Source organism: Mesocricetus auratus, unplaced genomic scaffold (assembly GCF_017639785.1).
Source record: "Mesocricetus auratus isolate SY011 unplaced genomic scaffold, BCM_Maur_2.0 Super-Scaffold_4256, whole genome shotgun sequence".
NCBI lineage: Eukaryota > Metazoa > Chordata > Mammalia > Rodentia > Cricetidae > Mesocricetus > Mesocricetus auratus.
In genome coordinates, this window is record NW_024429182.1 from 52,985,753 (window position 1) to 53,003,385 (window position 17,633).

General features: G+C 50.6%; 2 protein-coding genes and 1 non-coding gene across 4 annotated transcripts; 1 reads left to right on the plus strand and 2 right to left on the minus strand.

The window, feature by feature from the left end:
- Positions 1–154: 154 nt before the first annotated feature.
- Positions 155–2,527, minus strand: B4gat1 (beta-1,4-glucuronyltransferase 1). The gene is made up of 2 exons (XM_005064028.4): positions 1,332–2,527; positions 155–994 (listed from the first exon to the last, which is right to left on the minus strand). The coding sequence occupies exons 1-2, from the start codon at positions 2,385–2,387 to the stop codon at positions 803–805; spliced, it is 1,248 nt and encodes a 415-aa protein (XP_005064085.1). The 5' UTR covers positions 2,388–2,527; the 3' UTR covers positions 155–802.
- Positions 2,528–2,952: 425 nt separating this feature from the next.
- Trnas-gcu lies at positions 2,953–3,034 on the plus strand. Its single transcript has one exon. It is a non-coding gene; the product is annotated as a tRNA-Ser (tRNA).
- A 6,327-nt stretch (positions 3,035–9,361) lies between these two features.
- Positions 9,362–17,351, minus strand: Slc29a2 (solute carrier family 29 member 2). Of its 2 annotated transcripts, XM_005064029.4 has the most exons (12): positions 16,944–17,347; positions 16,629–16,710; positions 15,267–15,427; positions 14,969–15,108; positions 14,265–14,399; positions 13,960–14,057; positions 13,348–13,432; positions 12,491–12,633; positions 12,108–12,213; positions 11,936–12,021; positions 10,865–11,064; positions 9,362–10,353 (listed from the first exon to the last, which is right to left on the minus strand). In XM_005064029.4, exons 1-12 carry the CDS (start codon positions 16,970–16,972, stop codon positions 10,242–10,244), a joined length of 1,377 nt encoding a protein of 458 aa, XP_005064086.1. In that variant the 5' UTR covers positions 16,973–17,347; the 3' UTR covers positions 9,362–10,241. The 2 variants fall into 2 exon arrangements, with proteins under 2 accessions (XP_005064086.1, XP_040605824.1); XM_040749890.1 differs by lacking the exon at positions 9,362–10,353 and having other exon boundaries at positions 10,998–11,134; positions 16,944–17,351.
- Between the last annotated feature and the right edge of the window lie 282 nt (positions 17,352–17,633).

The following is a 17,633-nucleotide window of genomic DNA, read 5'->3' on the forward strand; positions in this document are numbered from 1 at the left end:
GGATACCGCGGGCGGGTCTCCATAGCAACCGGCCCACAGTCTCCCAGGCCTCCAGCCGGCCCCAGCTTTGTGGTCTGTGCCCTTGAGTCCACCGCAGATAACACGATGCTCCCACCCACAACTCCTCAGCTCGGGAGAGTAACTGAGCCAGCTGTGGATCTGAGCACTCGTTTATTTACACTCATCTGAAGGCAAACGCGCAGCCCAACCTACTGAAGGGCACAGAGCTGAGAGTTTAACCCCCAGGGCCTACAGACCCTCGCTCCTTCAGGGAGCTGGAAGCCAAGGTGTGAGAGAACCAGGAAGCTTAAGCTCTACCCCAGACTGAGCAATACATTCTATGTTTTCATCTTTCTTTCCAAAAGGCTCATTAAGTACTCAGGATTCTCAGATTTATTCCATTCATACTTCTTGCTCTGCGGCAAGCCACCCAACATTGTTAATAATAACAATATAATACTAACAATAATAACACTGATATAATAGTAATAAAACCACGTTTGTACCAAGTTTACAGGCTGTTTCCACATACAGCACCTCATCTGAGCCAGCAGTTCTGCGAGGTAGGTATTTTCACCTCCCTTTTTACAGACGGGGTATTGGAGGCTCAGAGAGGTAAAAGGATTTGTTCAAGGCCACACAGCTAGTTAGTGGTAAAGCTAGGACTTGATCCCAGCACCACATAGTCAAGTCCAGTGTTCCAAAATCACAGCTGCCTCTGTAGAGTGGAGCGATGTGTCTTCCCCCAGTCAGGCCTGAGGGGACAGAGGATGAAAATTCTCAAACCAGGGGAAGAAAGGACTCAGCATCGATGGAGAGAGTTGGGGTACTTAGCCTTCAACTCCTGTTTGAACTGGCGGTAAAGGATCTTATTGCGTTGGTTTTCAGCCTCCTTTTGGGGATGGAACTTCAATGCTTCTTTGAAGCCCTTATGAACCAAAAAGCCTTCGTTCAGCACCTCAAAATTAAATCCTGCCACGTGCAGCTCACAGGCCTGGAGAGAGAAGATGAAAGAGAGAGAGGGAGAAAGAGACAGAGACAGAGAGAGACAGAGAGAGAGACACACACACACAGAGAGAGAGAGAGAGAGAGAGAGAGAGAGAGAGAGAGAGAGAGAGAGAGAGAGAGAGAGAGAGAGAGAGAATGAGAAATAATTTAATGACATCCCCAGGGCCCAAATAGTCACCCCTAAAGCTTCACCCCGCCTCCCTCTTGGGAATTCTACGCCAGCCAGCCAGTCACTCTCCTCTTGCTTCATGGCCTCCTTTCTATCAATGTCCACTCTGTCCCTGCCCTCCTCCAGCCCCCACCCGCCCTCTCCCTTTAGGCACCTGGCTGATTCGATTGAAGCCGTACTGCCGAAAGCGCTCATCAAAGGCGGGCACCTTCCCTCCAGCCACATAAAACGGTTCCCAGGGGTCCCGCCAGGGCACCCTGTAGGCAGGTCTCAGCAAGCTCTCTTCTGGCAGGTTGACCCAGCGGGAGTAGTTGGTGGGCGCATGACAAGGTGTGCACAGCCCATAATAGAAGGGCCGGACTTCGCCCACCTGATAGAGCCGCACTAGCTCATTCCTGTTCATCGGCATCCGGCGGGCCCGGCGGATTTCAAACGCGGGCACCACCAGGGCCATGCCATCCCAGTGGTTACTCTGATCCAACAATTCCCTCAGGCCTCTCCACAGGCCCTCGCTGGGCACCATGTCCACATCAATCACCAGGGCATAGTTGGCCTCCTCTCGAGCCAGATTCCTTAAGAGGTTATTGGGGTAGGAGATGTTAGTGCCCAGGGAATAATTAATCCCGGGCTGGGCAACCCTGGCTAGCTTGTCAAAGACCTCCTGGCAGGACCGCAGCAGGGCAAACTCGCCAGGTTCTCGAGGGTCGGGCACAGCAGCCTCATAACGTGAGGGGCACACGAGGTGCATGGCGACCCTGGCGCGCATCTCAGGGCAGTGGCTACTCAGCGCGTAGGCCAGCACTGTGGCCATCTGCGCCTCCTCTTTAGTGGCCGCGAACACTGATACAGACAGTGGGCCCTCCCAGCGCTCCAGAAGTCCGGACAGGTGCAGGAGGTTGTCCACGCTGGCATGCGTAGCTAAGATGACATCGTTGGGGTCCATGGTGGTCTTCAGGAGACCCCTGTAGACTCGATAATCGCCGCTGGCATCCAGAACGCCTCCGGAGGCCAGCGCGGTGCGGAGTTGAGACTTTACCTGGTCCACGGATCGCGGGGACGGCGGGAAGAACTCTAAATACTGTTCCTGCTCCTCCTGCCCGTGCAGTCCGGAGAGCAGCGAAAGGTAGAGCAGCTGCAGCATTGCTACCAACATGAGAGCGGCCAGCAGCAGCTGGTAGAAGGCGCATCGGATGGCGTAGGACATTTGCATGGCTCTCCGGGCTCCCGGCGCGATGCGGGGACTACCCGGCCGTAGCCTCCGCCAGCCACCGCAAGCCCAGATTTACCGCAGCCTGCCGAGCGCAGCCGAGTCCAGCCGAGGCCAGCCGAGCCTAGCTCTCATCCCCGCCCCGCGTCCGCTCGCCTCGATCTAGGTGCGTGCCAGCTCGCCCTCTGTGAGAGAGGAGGAGCTACTGCAGCCGCGGCTGTTCGGCGCGCGCTTTGTAAACGCCGAATTTAATCGTGAGGCCGCAGACCCCTGGACGTGCATCTCTCCCTCGGGATCCGGACGCAAACCCCCGGACCAAGCGCGACCTGAAACCCCAGTGCGTTGCTGGGCCGCGGGGAGAGGAACCCGTGCAGAGCTCAGTTGCGGCTCAGTCAATGATGGCGCGGTTCTTAGCTGAAGCCCTCCGAGAGGAAATTTTAAAAACTCTTAGTTATCATTTCTTCTCCCGATGAACTTTTCCAGGTGGGTACTAGGAACGTGAATGGAAGCGTGCAGGAAGTGCGCGTGAGATGAGAGATATGGGAATGTGGAAGGGTAGCACGTATGGGACGAGGTGGCCGAGTGGTTAAGGCGATGGACTGCTAATCCATTGTGCTTTGCACGCGTGGGTTCGAATCCCATCCTCGTCGGTCATGTTTTATAGGGGACAAGGCTTCTTAATTTTCCACATCCTGCCTGTCCTGAACAGTGAAGTGAAGAAACCTGGGGTCCGATTCCGAGTTCTCCACTCTGGACTGACCGTGTTTTCGGTGGGTTCTTAGTCCAACCTTCAAAACGCGCCGCGGAATTGGCAGAGGCTCCATTTTTCTTTCTCCTAAGAAGTATAGTGCGGGGGTGGTTGCCATCCAAGACTGGTACTGATTTTTACCAGCAGCACCTCTCATGATGGTACCTGCAGGGGGTGTAGTGTCTGATATTTAAATTATTGCCTTTTCCGCGCTGCTGTTTCCTCACTTGCCCCTAGGATGGAAGCATCTTATCTACACACAGTCGCACACATTGACGCAGAAGGCTTGTCCAACACCAGCCACTGTATACTAAAGGCACCTAGTGTTTGTGGAGGCAGAAGTGGGGGTGGGGCATGCACTTCAACTGCTTCCTCAATTATACTTAATAAACATTTGACTTTTTAAACCAAGAGACATCCTTAGGGCAGAACACTGTGAGTCTTGGTAAGGAACACTGGGGAGGGCAATGAGTGACAGCATTGGCTGGGTTGGGGGGGGGGCTTCCACAGACTGTAGAGTCCCAAACATTCAGGAGACCTATATTTCACAAATTTGTACAGTAGTACTCAGGGGTGCTAGCTCTATGCCAAGGCTGTGCTGGGCACTGGGGCTGGGGGCCCTGTACATACAGGTACTGTCCTATTCATTGAATATAGACTTCAGGGGGAAAAGTTCAGAACTTTCAGCACAGGCTTCATAGACACGGGACTCAGAAATCAGACTTGGTGCACTGTGAGGGTTTTGTTTTGTTTTGTTTTTTGAGACAGAATTTCTCTGTGTAGCTCTGGCTATCCTGGGACTCACTATGTTGGCCAGGCTGGCTTCAAACTCAAAGATTTGCCTGCTTCTGTTTTGATTTGGTTTGGTTTGGTTGGTTTGTTTTCCCAGACAGAGTTTCTCTGTGTTGTTTTGGAGCCTATCCTGGAACTTGCCGGGTAGACCAGGCTGGCCTGGAACTCACAGATGCGCATGCCTCTGCCTCCCAAGTGCTAGGATTAAAAATTAAAGGTGTGGGCCACCAACTCTTAGCTGCCTGCTTCTGTTTTTAACTTTTTTCTTCTTCACAAATAGAACTCGTAGAATAATAAACTTAGCAAAATAAATGCCATTAAAATAGAGCTTCAAAATAAATATTGCATACAAAGGACACCTTTGGTAGCTTTTGTGGGCTGAGAAGTGGCATGAAATGAGGATGTGGTGGGGTGGGCACTGGGTATAGTTCTACTCTGGGTAACCCCTGCCTTATTATTATTATTATTATTATTATTATTATTATTATTATTATTATCTTAAAGAGTATCTCGATATTGTAGTCCAGGATGGGTTTGAACTTGTGAACCTCCTGCCATCATCTCTGGAGTGCTGGGATCATAGGTTTGCACCAGCACATCTGGCTGTTTTATTATCATTTTACTGTTTGTGTTTTTGAGATAGAGGTTTTCTTTTTGTGGTTTGTTTGTTTGTTTGTTTGTTTGTTTTGAGACAGGGTTTCTCTATGTAGTCCTGGCAATCCTAGAACTCACTATGTAGCCCAGGTTGGTTTCCAACTCACAGAGATTTCCCCTGCCTCTGACTCTTGAGTGCTAGCATTAAAGGTTTGCCCCACCAAGTCTGACCTGAGATAGTCTTAGTATGGAACGCAATGATTCTCCTGCCTTGTGTTCTCCAATGATGGGATTACAGGCATGCATAACATATCTGGCTCTGTTTTAAATTTTGGAAGGTTTGGTCTACATTCCGACCAGCAGAGGCAGCATGGCTGTTCACCCTGTGTTGAAGTGTGTCTTCAGCAGCAACCAACCTGCTTTCAGCTCTGCCTTAGCCTTCACTCCCTACTCTAATGACCTGCTGGCCTGAAAGCATGGGGTCTTTCTGAAAGGCACCTCACTGTACATGCGCATGACTTTCTAAATTCCTTGATATTTGTGGGAGTTTTCCAGTTTGCCACAAAATCCCTTCCAGCTCTTCCTGCTTTGAGCTATTGTTTGCCTCACCTGTAATCTTTATTCCAGACAGAAATGGGGTATTAATGTCTTAGAGAATTGCCTTTGACTAGAGCTTTTCCCTCCTGAGATTTCCAAGTTAGGGAAAACACAGACTTGTGTTTGGCATCTATCCTTTGGGTGGGTTCCAGAACATACTGAAACGTAAAGACAATTCTATTAGAACAAGGTCTGCTTCCCCTCCATAGAAGCCAATGACCTGGATCCTCAAAACTACCGCTGTGTGAGTTGATTTTCTGTGGCTGTAGCAAAATCCCTGAGGTAAAAACTCACAAGGTGGAAAAGTTGATCTTGGCCCATGCTTTCAGAAGTTTCAGTCCTTGGTCATTTGACCCCATCTCTTTGGGCCTGTGGCAGGACAAATATCAGGGATTCTTGTGATGAGGTAAATAGCTGTTGTTTGACAGGAAGGAAGCAAAAAGACAGGCTGGAGTTCTAAGATCCCTTTGAAAGGCACAGTCCTGCCACCTCTGACAGCACCACAGTCTGGAATGGGGGAAGCCCAGCACTCCAGAGGCTGAGGCAGGGTGAGTTTCAGGGTAGCCTGGGCTACATGGTTAGCCCCTTTCTCAAAAAAACAAAGACTCAACACATGATCCTTAGAAATAGTTAAGATTCAACTTTAACAACCAACGACCCCAGGAGGGGATGGGACAAGCACAGGTAAAACACTACAGTTTCAGTTGCCTTAAATTTTTTGCTAGAAAAAAATAACTTGTTTCTTTTATTATTTATTGACAAAAGTCATTAAAACTTAAAACATAGCAAACAAACACAACACAGGGCTGGTAAGATGCAGGTGCAGGTGCAGGTGCAGACGATGACCTGAATTACTGGAACCCACTGGGGGAAGGTGAGAACCAGCACCCAAAAGTCTTCCTCTGACTTCCACGTGCATTCTGTGACATGTATGTGCCCGCACTCCAACACATCACACACAACAACCACACAGAAAGCAAAAATTCAAATCCATAAGCAGAACAAAAGGTTGAAAAACATAAGCACAAAAGTCAATATGCTCCTTTTGAGACATTCAGCTAAAATCTGTCTCTCTGTCTCTACTGTGTGTGCATGCATATGTGTATGTGTGTATATGTTCAAGTGTGTGTGTATGTATGTGCAGGTGTGTGTGCCTGTGTGTATGGATGTATCTGCAGGTGTCTATGTTCAGGGGTGTGTGTGTGCATATCTATGTATGTGTATGTGTGTGTACAGATGTGTATGTACATGTAAGCCAGAGATTGTCTTCAAATGTTTTTCCTTGTCACGCTCCACATGATTTTTCAAGACAGGCTCTCTCACTGAACCTGGAACTCACCATCTTGACTGGCTCACCCATCTGGGATCTGGCCTCAGTGCTGGGATTACAGACAGCACTGACATGGCTGGGGACCCAAAGTCAGGACCTTATGCTTACTCATTAAGTGCAAAAACCACCCACCCCATATGTTCTTTTCTTTTCTTTTCTTTCTTGTTTTTTTGAGACAGGGTTTCTCTGTATTGTTTTGGAGGAACTCACTCTGTAGACCAGGCTGGCCTCGAACTCACAGAGATCCACCTGCCTCTGCCTCCCGAGTGCTGGGATTAAAGTCATGTGCCACCACTGCCCGGCTAACCCTGTTTACCTTTTAAGATGACCTTTTTTGCCACAATTGAAACATTTGACATTTTGATTTTTTTCTTCAAACCTCCTGAAATCACTTGGCCTATCCATGTGTCATCATGGTCATGAGATTCAATATTGTTTGTATTTTAGACCCATTCCTCCTTTAAAGGCCTAATATCCATTTTCATTGAGAATTAGCGTTTTCAAAAGCCCGAGATTCAATTATTTGTCTAGCTTCTGAATTTGGTACCATTGTATTTACTGTTGTCAATCTTTTTAAGAAATTCATGAAGGAGCCAGGCGTGGTGGCGCATGCCTTTAATCCCAGCACTCGGGAGGCAGAGGCAGGTGGATCTCTGTGAGTTCGAGACCAGCCTGGTCTACAAGAGCTAGTTCCAGGACAATCTCCAAAGCCACAGAGAAACCCTGTCTGGGGAGGGGGATTCATGAAGAGACTTCATTTGGGCCTGTACAACTTTAGTAAATGACTCAGTTTTCTTTCCTCCTTCTCCAATTCTGTTCCAAGCATTCTTTGCTGCTGCAAGGCATAAGGCCAGGGTGTTGCCATCATATAGAGATTGCCTTTCTTTTTTTTTTTTTTTTTTTTTTTTTGGTTTTTCAAGACAGGGTTTCTCTGTGGCTTTGGAGGCTGTCCTGGAACTCGCTTGGTAGTCCAGGCTGGTCTCGAACTCACAGAGATCCGCCTGCCTCTGCCTCCCGAGTGCTGGGATTAAAGGCGTGCACCACCAACACCCGGCACAGATTGCCTTTCTATAGTAGCATAATCTTCTCAAAGAAGTTGATCTTGGGAGACTTCTATAACTCTAGGTCTACACTGTTGTTCAATGGTCTTAGTGTCTTCTCTGATCCAGGTCCTCCATTGTAATTGTGAATCAGGGTCTAAAACAGCTAACCAAATCTATCCAGTCTGTAGGAATAGTTCTATTATAAACTGACTATGAGCTTAACATCTGCTTCCCAAGTGGTGAATGCATACCATATGAGACTATCACTTCCTTAAATCTCTTTAAATCTAACTTGGCACAGGAGTCCAATTAGCTCTTACAGAGACTTTATCATTGGCAATTCCTTGTAAGGTTACTGGATATATTAACATTTGTTGTTTGAAAACCTTAGGCTGTGAGCCAGGCGTTGGTGGCGCATGCCTTTAATCCCAGCACTCGGGAGGCAGACGCAGGCGGATCTCTGTGAGTTCGAGACCAGCCTGGTCTCCAGGTCTTCCAGGATAGCCTCCAAAACAATACAGAGAAATCCTGTCTCGAAAAAAACCAAAAAAAAAAAAAAAAAAAAAAAAAAAAAGAAAGAAAACCTTAAGCTGTTCCTCTCTACCCTTAAAATGCAATGCTGAAACTGGTTCTTCATTAAATTCCTCTGTCTGGGTCTGAATATCTCTGTGATCTATTTTATTAAGTTTTTCTAAAACTTGTATCTTAGCACTCAGCTTAACCAACTTTTTTAGTGATAAAACTGATAATGTTTATAATTGACATTATGTAAGTCCCATCTATATTAGTTATTCCCTCATTTAATTGTTCTACTTTCCAACTGTCTAGCATATTATCATACAGAGACCTAAATCCCTCCATTGTAACAGTATTTCCCATTTTATAATTTGGGGAAAACTCTCTCTTTTAACTAATTCCTTCCTTTAATAGTTCCCAATTGTCCTACCAAATCTGGCAACAATGTCAGGGAACTGTGAGGCATAGCATGTCTGATCAGAGAACTCGTGTGTGGCCGTAAGCTGAGAATGGCAGCCAAGGAGAGAGGCTGTAGGGAAAACGTGCGACTCATGAGGGGAAGAGAGACAGAGACAGAGAGATCAGAGTGTTTGAGGAAAAAAAAAGCACAAGGGATTGCATGGGAAAAAAAGTGTGACAGGAGTGGCCGGAAGGCAAAGCCAGCCATTCTAGGGTGGATAAATCCTGTGGTGTTTGGAGCCCAGGTGCTTCTGTGGTTTGGGTGGCAGCTGGAGACTGTTTTAGAGAGACTACAAGAGGAAATCCCAAACTTACTCAGAGGCTTGCCTTGTTTCTTGCTAGCTTTCCTTAACTTACTCTGTGGTTTGCTTCTGAGCTTTTTCCTTTTATTACTTCTGTATATCTTACTATCACTCTTACTCCATGGGTGGTTGACCCCTGACACCCTCCCTTGTTCTCTCCCTGCTCCTCTCCCTTGACTCTCCTTCTATTTATCCTCTCTGCCTGCCAGACCCACCTATCCTTGCTCCTGCCTCGCTATTGGCCATTCGGCTCTTTATTAGATCATCAGGTGTTCTTAGACAAAGAGTCACAGCTTCACAGAGTTAAACAAATGCAACATAAACAAAAGTAACACACCTTAAAGTAATATTCCCCAACAAGAATCAAACCTGGCAGATCAAGAACAGCTTAACCCCCAAGCCATCTCTCCAGAGTTTCTTGCAGACCTATCTGGCCTCCTCAGCTATCAAGAGGTCCAGAGAGCCAGAAGAGCAGTGCACAAACCTCTGCCCATCTCAAACTATCAAGCGACGACCATCCCTACCCCACCCAGTTTACTGAAGCCAACAGAGCCAGCCAGTGGGACTTCAGAAGTAAACACTCCAGGAACCCATCATAAAAATGAACAGTTTTTATTGGTCTTAGGAACAGGGTCAGAGGAGAAACGGGGTGAAAAGATGGTGCAAGTGCCCAGGGCACCTGCCTTGGAGACTTTTGAGGAAGAGAAGCAAATGGTGGGCTGCAGGGTCAGCACCTACAAGGAGGCTGCAGCCTCATTCTTCCATGGACCAGTCACGTCATGCCTCAGAGAGGCACAATGCCCACCCAGGTTTCTGAGGTTTCTGTGAGAATGTGGTTGTGGAATAACTTTGCAAACTGTATTGCAGTGCACAAAATGTGCAAGCTAGCTGCCTTTCTGTTAGACAGGCCCGTCGGCATTCTAGGCTATGAAAAACACTGTTGGAGGCTCAGGTTGGTCCCTTGAGCTTTCTCTTCCCCTCAGCTTCCATGGCCTACCCACGGGCCTAGGGGGTGGGTGGGTGGAAGCGTTATTCTGGAGCTGGCCCCAGTTCCCACTCTGAGCTGAGGTAGAGACCATCAGGGTACCCTCAGCCTGCAGGTGGCTTTGCTCCCTGGGTCAGTGGGTGGTTGGAGGAAGAGACACAGTCCTGGTGGCAGGGAAAGCCCTGGCCCTGTGCCTTCCTCTCCTGATTATTGCCTTCCTATATGCTCTTTTGTGCATCCCAGTGAGGGCCATCCCTCTGTGTCCCGTTTCACTCCTGGGTGAGGGGCAGAATGACCACTGGTGGGCCCCTCACCATATGCGATGTGGCTACCAGCCAAGGTAGTTTCTGCCCCCTCCTGGCACCCACAGACCAAGAGGCCCAGTGTAGCAGAGATCCTTCCCCTGGGAAAGTCCCAGCTCCAGAAGCAGCGCTGAGAGGAGGGCTGTGGGGAGCATTGATGAAAAGGGCTGTGGGGAGCACTGATGGGCCTCAGAGTAAAGCCTTAAAGAGGAAGGAGAGAGAGGCTCCGCAGGAGAGTCCCAAGGCCAGGAAGAAGGTCATGAGGGCTCCAGCCACCTCCCTTTCATGTGGCAGCACCTGCCTAGAACACAGAAAAAGAAACTTAATAGAGAACGCTAGGCTTGACCTTAGAGACAGCTTCTGCCCCCCCCCACACTGTCCCTCTGCACTAGGGTTCTAGTCGTGGTCTGACCCCACCCTGTGTCACTATAACCTGGTCTTTCTCTGGGCTTCAGCTCCCTTCTCTGTGAAATGAAGTTGCTGAAAAAGAATATCTCTCTAAACCTTTAGGGTCCAACTTTATGGGATTCTAGGTTCTATCTCTTTATTTCTCAACAGAATGCCCCAGCTGCTTCTTCCTGCCATGCTTACTCTTCTGAGAGTCCCAGCCCTACTCCCCTGTAGCAAACAGCTGGGCCACCTAGACAGGCAACCCCCCCAGTTCCTAGCCTGGGGTGAGTGCTACAGTGAAGGCCTGTCCCATAGGATGACACAGAGGTCTGAAGACAGCTGCCCAGGGTCAGTGGTCTCCCTCTGCAGATCCTGGTCCTGAGGTAGGCCCTCCCCACCACCAGCACCCAACCTTCCCACACCTGGGTGCCAGGCACATGGTGAGAGACACCAAGTAGCCGTTGGAAATGGCGAAGAGCAGCATAAATATGATGAAGTAGGCATCCTGCCAGAAGATGGTGGGCAGCCGGGCTCGCTTGGGCACGTGACAGAGCATGAAGAGCGGCACAAACAGGAAGCGCAGGCACACCAGCAGGGGCAGCAGCCGGCTATCCTCATCTGGCTGTGACAGAGGCTCAGGTGAGTGTGGGCCCTGCAGCTAGGTGGGGGCATGCCACACACGTACAGGTGCCCTAGGAGGCCAGAGGAGGGTACATCAGGCTATCTCTCTAGCTCCTGAGCATTCCTTTTTTGTTTTTATTGTTTTTTTTGTTTTTCAAGACAGAGACAGGGTTTCTCTGTATTGCTTTGGAGGCTGTCCTGGAACTCACTCTGTAGACCAGGCTGGCCTCTGCCTCCTGAGTGCTGGGATTAAAGGCATGTGCCATCAATGCCCGTCTGATCACTTCTTTATAATAAGAGCATTCAGGCCAGGGGGAGGTGATGGCTCACACCTTTGAGAGTTCAAGGCCAGCCTGGTCTATGGAGAGAGTTCAGAAATCCTGTCCTGAAAGACCAAAAAAAAAAGAAAAAAGAAAAAGAGCATTCAAAATTCTGTCCCCTAGCTTTCGTGAAGCACACAGGACATTCAGATTATCTACAGTCACTGTGCATCGGAGTACTGGCATGTATTTCTCCAACTTAACTACAACTGGAACCCATTGGCCAGTTCTCCCAGATGGGATTCCAAGCAAGCGGGAGGCTAGGTCTCTAGGTTTGTTACATTCCCAGGGAGCTTTCACATAAGGAAACAACACCCCACTAACAGTAATCCCTTAACTAAGCATCACGGGGACATAGCACCTTGATAGATGTGGTGGCTTCTGCTTTGGAGGAACTCATCCCCAGCCTGGCCTGCCCATTCTAAGGGTCAGTCACTTACTGCCAGTTAGAGGGCTGTTCTAATGTCAGGTCGGGGACTACTGAAGGTCACATTATAAAGGGTCCCCAGTTACTTCCTAACCCTTTGGCTGGGTCAGTGCAGACAAGCTCACCCACAGGAAGTAGGAAGTCAGGCTGCGGCCCAGCCAATCCATGATGTTGAAGAGCAGGAAGCAGCAGATGGGGTTGAAGAACTGACCTGGGGAGGAGAGAGTGGATAGTCACCCCAATGCCCATCTGTCCTTTCCCCTCGCTCCCCTCGCCCCTCTTCAGCCCAACACTCACTCCACTTTCCGGGGCTGGTAGAGCTGGTCACCATGGCTGTGACTGCAGGGTAGACCGACAGGGTGACTGTGAAGACCAACACAAGGCACAGCGCCGTCAGCCAGATCTGGGAGCCGGAGGCAGGGACGTGAGTGGGCAGGGCAGCCCCGTGTCCACCATGCAGCCCCCAAGCCTGCTGCTGCAGCCCACCCATGGCATCCAAGCCTGCTGCTGCAGCCCACCCTTGGCATCCAAGCCTCCTGCTGCAGCCCACCCACGGCATCCCAGTCACCCTGACCCAACGACACTGGGGAGTAAGCACGAAGGCCCAGGGCTGCAGAAAATGCCCCTGGGTAGATGGTTGGGAGTTGTCTCCTAGCTGAACCTTCCGGAAGACAACGAACCTTCCGGAAGACAACAGTGACTGAAGGTTTTCCTGGCTTCTGTGGCTCCTCCAGTCCCAGCTCTGACTCCGGCTCCTTCTCAAGGTCAAGATCCAGAGCTGGGCCTGCCTTCCGGGGGCTAACAGGAATCCCGTTCTTCTCATCTAGGGGAGAGGGAAAGCTGGGAATCAGGCCTGTGGCTCGATTTTCCAAAAACAAGGAGATTCTGCTGGAGAAAAAAAGTGTCTCTTTCCAGTCAAAGTGCAGAAGAGGGGAATAGTGTCAGTAGCCTGCTTACTGGGGACTGACCCATGGTCTCATGGACTGTCTGTTAGACATGTCACTGAATTATATCCCAGCACTTAAATGCTTTTTTTGTTTTGTCTTGTTTGTTTTTGAAGATAGGATCTCTTTCTAGACTAGGCTGGTCTAGAACTCTGTTACCTGGACCTCTGACTTGCTATTCGGCCTATGAGCCAAGCAATGAGTTAAGCATTTTGGATGGAGACTCTCATTGTCTCTTTGCAATGAAGAAATGGAGGCTAAGCTGGGCATGGTGGCAAATGCCCCCAGGAAAGACCCTGCTGCTAAAGATAACTGCAACAGCAAAAGGGGAAATGGAAACTAGAGCACGTCACTGATCTGCCCAAGGCTACAGAGCCCAGAGACTGTGGGTCCAGAGTGCTTTCTGGGGCTTCTCCGTTTGGCTTAAGAGGAAACAGACCCACAGGGTTGCAGGGATGGCTTCCCTTCACGGCCTGCTTCTGCTCACGCAAGGCTCAAGGAGATGGGGCTGTAGTGGGGACAGAAGGGAACAGTTCCCAGGAGTCTACTTGAACTTGCTCTTCCCACCTCCCCTGCAAGGGCCTGGGATTTACCAGCTTGGAGGAGCTCAGCTTTGGTCTCCAGCTCCTGAGCTGGAGCCTGGGACAGCTTCTTGGTCAGGTAGTATCGGGCAAACTCCTGCAGAAGGATCAGGAAGTCAGTCCTGCCCGAGGCCTATCTGCAGCCCTCCCCCACACCTGGGGCTGGGAGGCTGAGGTCCCTGTGGTGGTTTGAAAGAAAATGGTCCCCAAAGGGAGTGGCACTATTAGGAAGTGTGGCCTTGTTGGAGTAGGTGTGGCCTTGTTAGTCGCTCTGGATGTGGGCTTTGAGGCCTTCTGTGCTCAAGCTACGCCCAGTGTTGCAGTTCACTTCCTCAATGCCTGTGGCTCAAGATGTAGAACCTCAGCTCCTTTTCCAGCACCAAGTCTGCCTGTGTGTCACCATGTCACTGTGGACTAAACCTCTGAAACTGTGAGCCACCCCAATTACATGTTCTCCTTTATAAGAGTTGCCATGGTCATGGTGTCTCTCCACAGCAACAGAAACCCTAAGACTGTATCCCAATCAGAGCATTAATTGAGGTCTCCTCTCTCTCCCGTGGCCTCTCCCAGGGCTTTGTTTGACATCCCCTAAGGTGGGAGTGTCTAGCCCAAAGGCAGGCTTACCAGATGGGGCAGGCTAAGGTAACACACGATGGAGAGAAGGATGCCTACACAGGGCGTGATGAAGTACCCAAGGGCAGAGGTCTGGGCATCTACACCACCTGTAACAGACACTTCAGCTGCAGAGGAGATTCAAGCCAAGTCCCACAGTCCCACATGCTTCTCTGTAGTGTCACCTGGTCATTCTCCCTAGCGTAAAGTGTTCCTTAGTCTCCACCCCCAAGCCCCGGCATCTTTCTCCTGTGTCCTATCTCTTCTTTCCCAAACTCTAGAGGCTACCCAGCCCCCAGCCACCTAGGTGGACTCACTGGCCATGGACACGAGCATAGCAAGCGCAGCGAAGATCCCAGCCAGGCCCTGGCCACTGAGGAAGAGGGTGCTGTAGGCAGAGGGCATGGTACCCAGCTGCCCGAAGAGGCTGCCTTGCAGCACTGCACAGAAGGCTGTGGAGACACAGGGAGGGGACCAATACTCAGGCAGCACTGGAGGCATCTGAGAGGAGGTGTCCATAAGGTGCGTGGAAAACTGGTCCAGGCTGGGCAGGTGTGGGTTTTCCAGAGGACTTAGGACAGTCTGCTAGATCATCTCCATCTATTTCTCTCTCTCTCTTATTTATTTATTTATTTATTTATTTATTTATTTATTTATGAGGCAGGGTCTTACTATGTAGCCTTGTAGCCTTCACTAGCCAGGGAGTCACTATGTAGACTAGACTGGCCTTGAACTCACAGAGATCAACCTGCCTCCGTCTCCCAAGTGCTGGCATAAAGGCCTGTACCACCACACCCAGCCTACTTCTCCTTTGAAATATAACCGTTGGTCTGTGGAACTTTTGACTAAGAGAGGCTTGCTCCTAGGTCACTATGGGTCTAAGGCAAGTGACTTCCCTCTCTCTGGGATCAGTTTCTTTTGGGGCAGATTTGGGTGATAACGGTATTGTCTTCCTTCAAAGATCTGCTGGGCCGCTCCAGTACAAGGAAGAAGTGGGGGAGGGAAAGGCAGACGTACTTACAATTAATGAACCAGACAGATGCCATGGTGATGGAAAAGAACAGCCCAGGGCTCAAGTCCACCTTCACCAATACTGCTGTCAGGGCAAAGAGCAGTAGTATGGCCAGCAGGCTGCCCAGAATACGCACCGCCTCAGGAATGCTGCTCAGGAAAGGGTAAAGGACATCAGATGGCCAGCCAGGGGAAGACGGGCACGGGGCAGGGCTGGAGTGACAACTGGGAGTAGGGGAGATTGGAAGCAGAAGGTGTTCCTGGCCTCTGTCCCCACACAGAGGCTGGATCCAACAGCTGGCTCTTACCACTGATACAGGAAGGAGTTGAGGAGTGTGAAGAGCAGTAGGGGCAGCTGGGACAGCAGTGTCACCCAGTTGTTGAAGTTGTAAGTGTCTGTGGAACCAGTGTGGTTGGTGCTCAGAGTCTCAGCTGTGCTGTTGGCCCCTGCCAGCCGTGCCTGGAAGTACTGCCAGATAGGAGACATTGTAGCGTCAGGGACAGCTCCCCCCTCCCTCCCACACTTAGGCTGAAATCTCTGGGCCTGTCCTTGCACTGTCCCCAGCACCTGACACACAGCTGGAGCAGGTCGGTATGCACTGAATTAAATGGCTGACTTGTGGGACCGAGGCCAAGGCCTTGCTACATGTCTGGGTCACATCTCTTCAGTGTCCAGGCTTCAGCCTGCACCTCCACACCTGCGACATCCGCTATGTTTATTCATTTCGTGGGCATTCACTGAACACCTCCTGTATGCCAGGCCCCAGCTTAGGTACTAAGCAACTGTGTCCCTCTCCAGCACACATACCCTGCCACTCTTCTGCTTAGTGTCCCATGGCCTGTGAGGCAGATCTCACGGTTTAGGACTCTAGGATCTGATCCCTTTCATGTCTGCCTTCTGCGACATCCGGGTAAGCTCCAAGCTCTAGATCTTTTCTAAATAGGCCCTTCTTAGCCTGCACTCTGAATTCCCTCTCCCCCACCTTTTGCCTGCTCAGTTCCCAATTTACAAATCTCTTTTAGTACTCTGCTTCGGGCTGGAATGGAATGACACGTGTCATGTTACATTATTAATAACTCTGGCCCCATGGTTCTTAAGTTCAGTAGCTGATTCATCTTTGGGTATCCAGGGCCCAGCACTGACACAGGCAATCCACAAGTACCTGGAAAGCTGTCCCACTGAATATGTTTGAATAACCCTGTCCCAAAGAAAACGCAAGCTACACATTTTTGCTTTTCCATAAAAGAACGTACGCTTTGGGGAATAGGACCCTCCCTCTCTTATGACTCCTCCACAGCTGCATTGCCTGGTTCCCAGTAGTTGCACACTAAATATTAGTTGAATAAATGTAATTTATGTCACTGCAAAGAAAGCTAAAGGCTTGGAAAATCCACTTTTGGAATTACTGGCCAGAGAGAACAACAAAGAACACGGGCTGGTAGCTCCTTTGCTGGCTAGATCCCTGCATTGACGGCCCTGCCCCTCTGGGATCTAAATATTCCTAAGTTTGCCTAGCTGAGAGGCGGTTCCCTCTGTGAGGCTTGGTGCTTCCGCTGACAGGTGAGGCGTAGAAGGCGTGGTGAGGAAAGCGGCTCAGGAACCGCAGCCCAAGGCGGTTGGAAGGCTGGAGGTTGTGGCCATGCGGTTGCTCATCGTCCGCGGGTCTCACCGGGATAGCGGTAATGAAGAAGTTCCAGGGGAGGAGGGTGCCCAGGCCCAGGATGAAGAAGCTGATTCCGACAAGGTGGTAGCTGTGGGGGGGGGGGGGGACAGTCAGAAGGTCACCCCGAGGACGCACGCCTGGGCCTCCGAGGCCGCCCCTCAGTAGAACAGACTACAACCCCCATCACCCCCATTCAATCAGCCAAGTGAATCGGCTGATGGGAATTGTAGTCCCGTTGGTCTTGGACTCAGGAGTATGCTGAGTCCTATGGCCTATGTCCACCGGTGCCCCTGTATGCACCACATGGGGTTCCCACCTCACCTGTCCCGAGGGGAATCTTCTCGAGCCATGGCTGTCGCTGCTTAGTGCGCCAGGCGGGGCGGCTCCACCTGAGCCTGTGCGGGGCTGGGAGGGCAAAGGACTGCGATGGGGACCGGTCTCCCAGAATCCCAAGGTCGGGGCGCCGTAAGGAGTATAAGGGTCCTAGGTAGACTTTGCGGGCTCGGACCTCGGCTCCGCCCCCGGGGCGGGAACAAATGGCCGCGCACCCCTCCTCCGTACCGCTGGCTTCTCAGACTCCGCCTTGCAGACAGCGGTTCCTTTGGGTTTGGGATCCTATTTCCTGCTGCTTGCACGTGTGCTGCTGGGTCTTACCGCCGCCCTGCCCGCAGGCGCCTATCCTCCCTCCATTCCTCCCCCCATCTCTCTCTCCTCCCTCTCTCTCATCTCTCTCTCCTCCCTCTCTCTCTGATCTCTCTGATCTCTCTCCTTCCTCCCTCTCTCTCTCCTGCCTTTCTGATCTCTCTCTGATCTCTCTATCTGATCTCTCTCCCTCTCTTCTCCCTCTCTCTGATCTCTCTCCTCTCTCCTCTCTTCCCTTTCTTTCTCTCTCCCTCTCTGTCTCTCCTCCCCCCTCTCTGATCTCTCTCTCCTCTCTTCCCTTTCTCTCTCTCCTCCCTCTCTCTTTCTTCTCTCCTCCCTCTCTCTCTGATCTCTCTCCTCCCTCTCCCT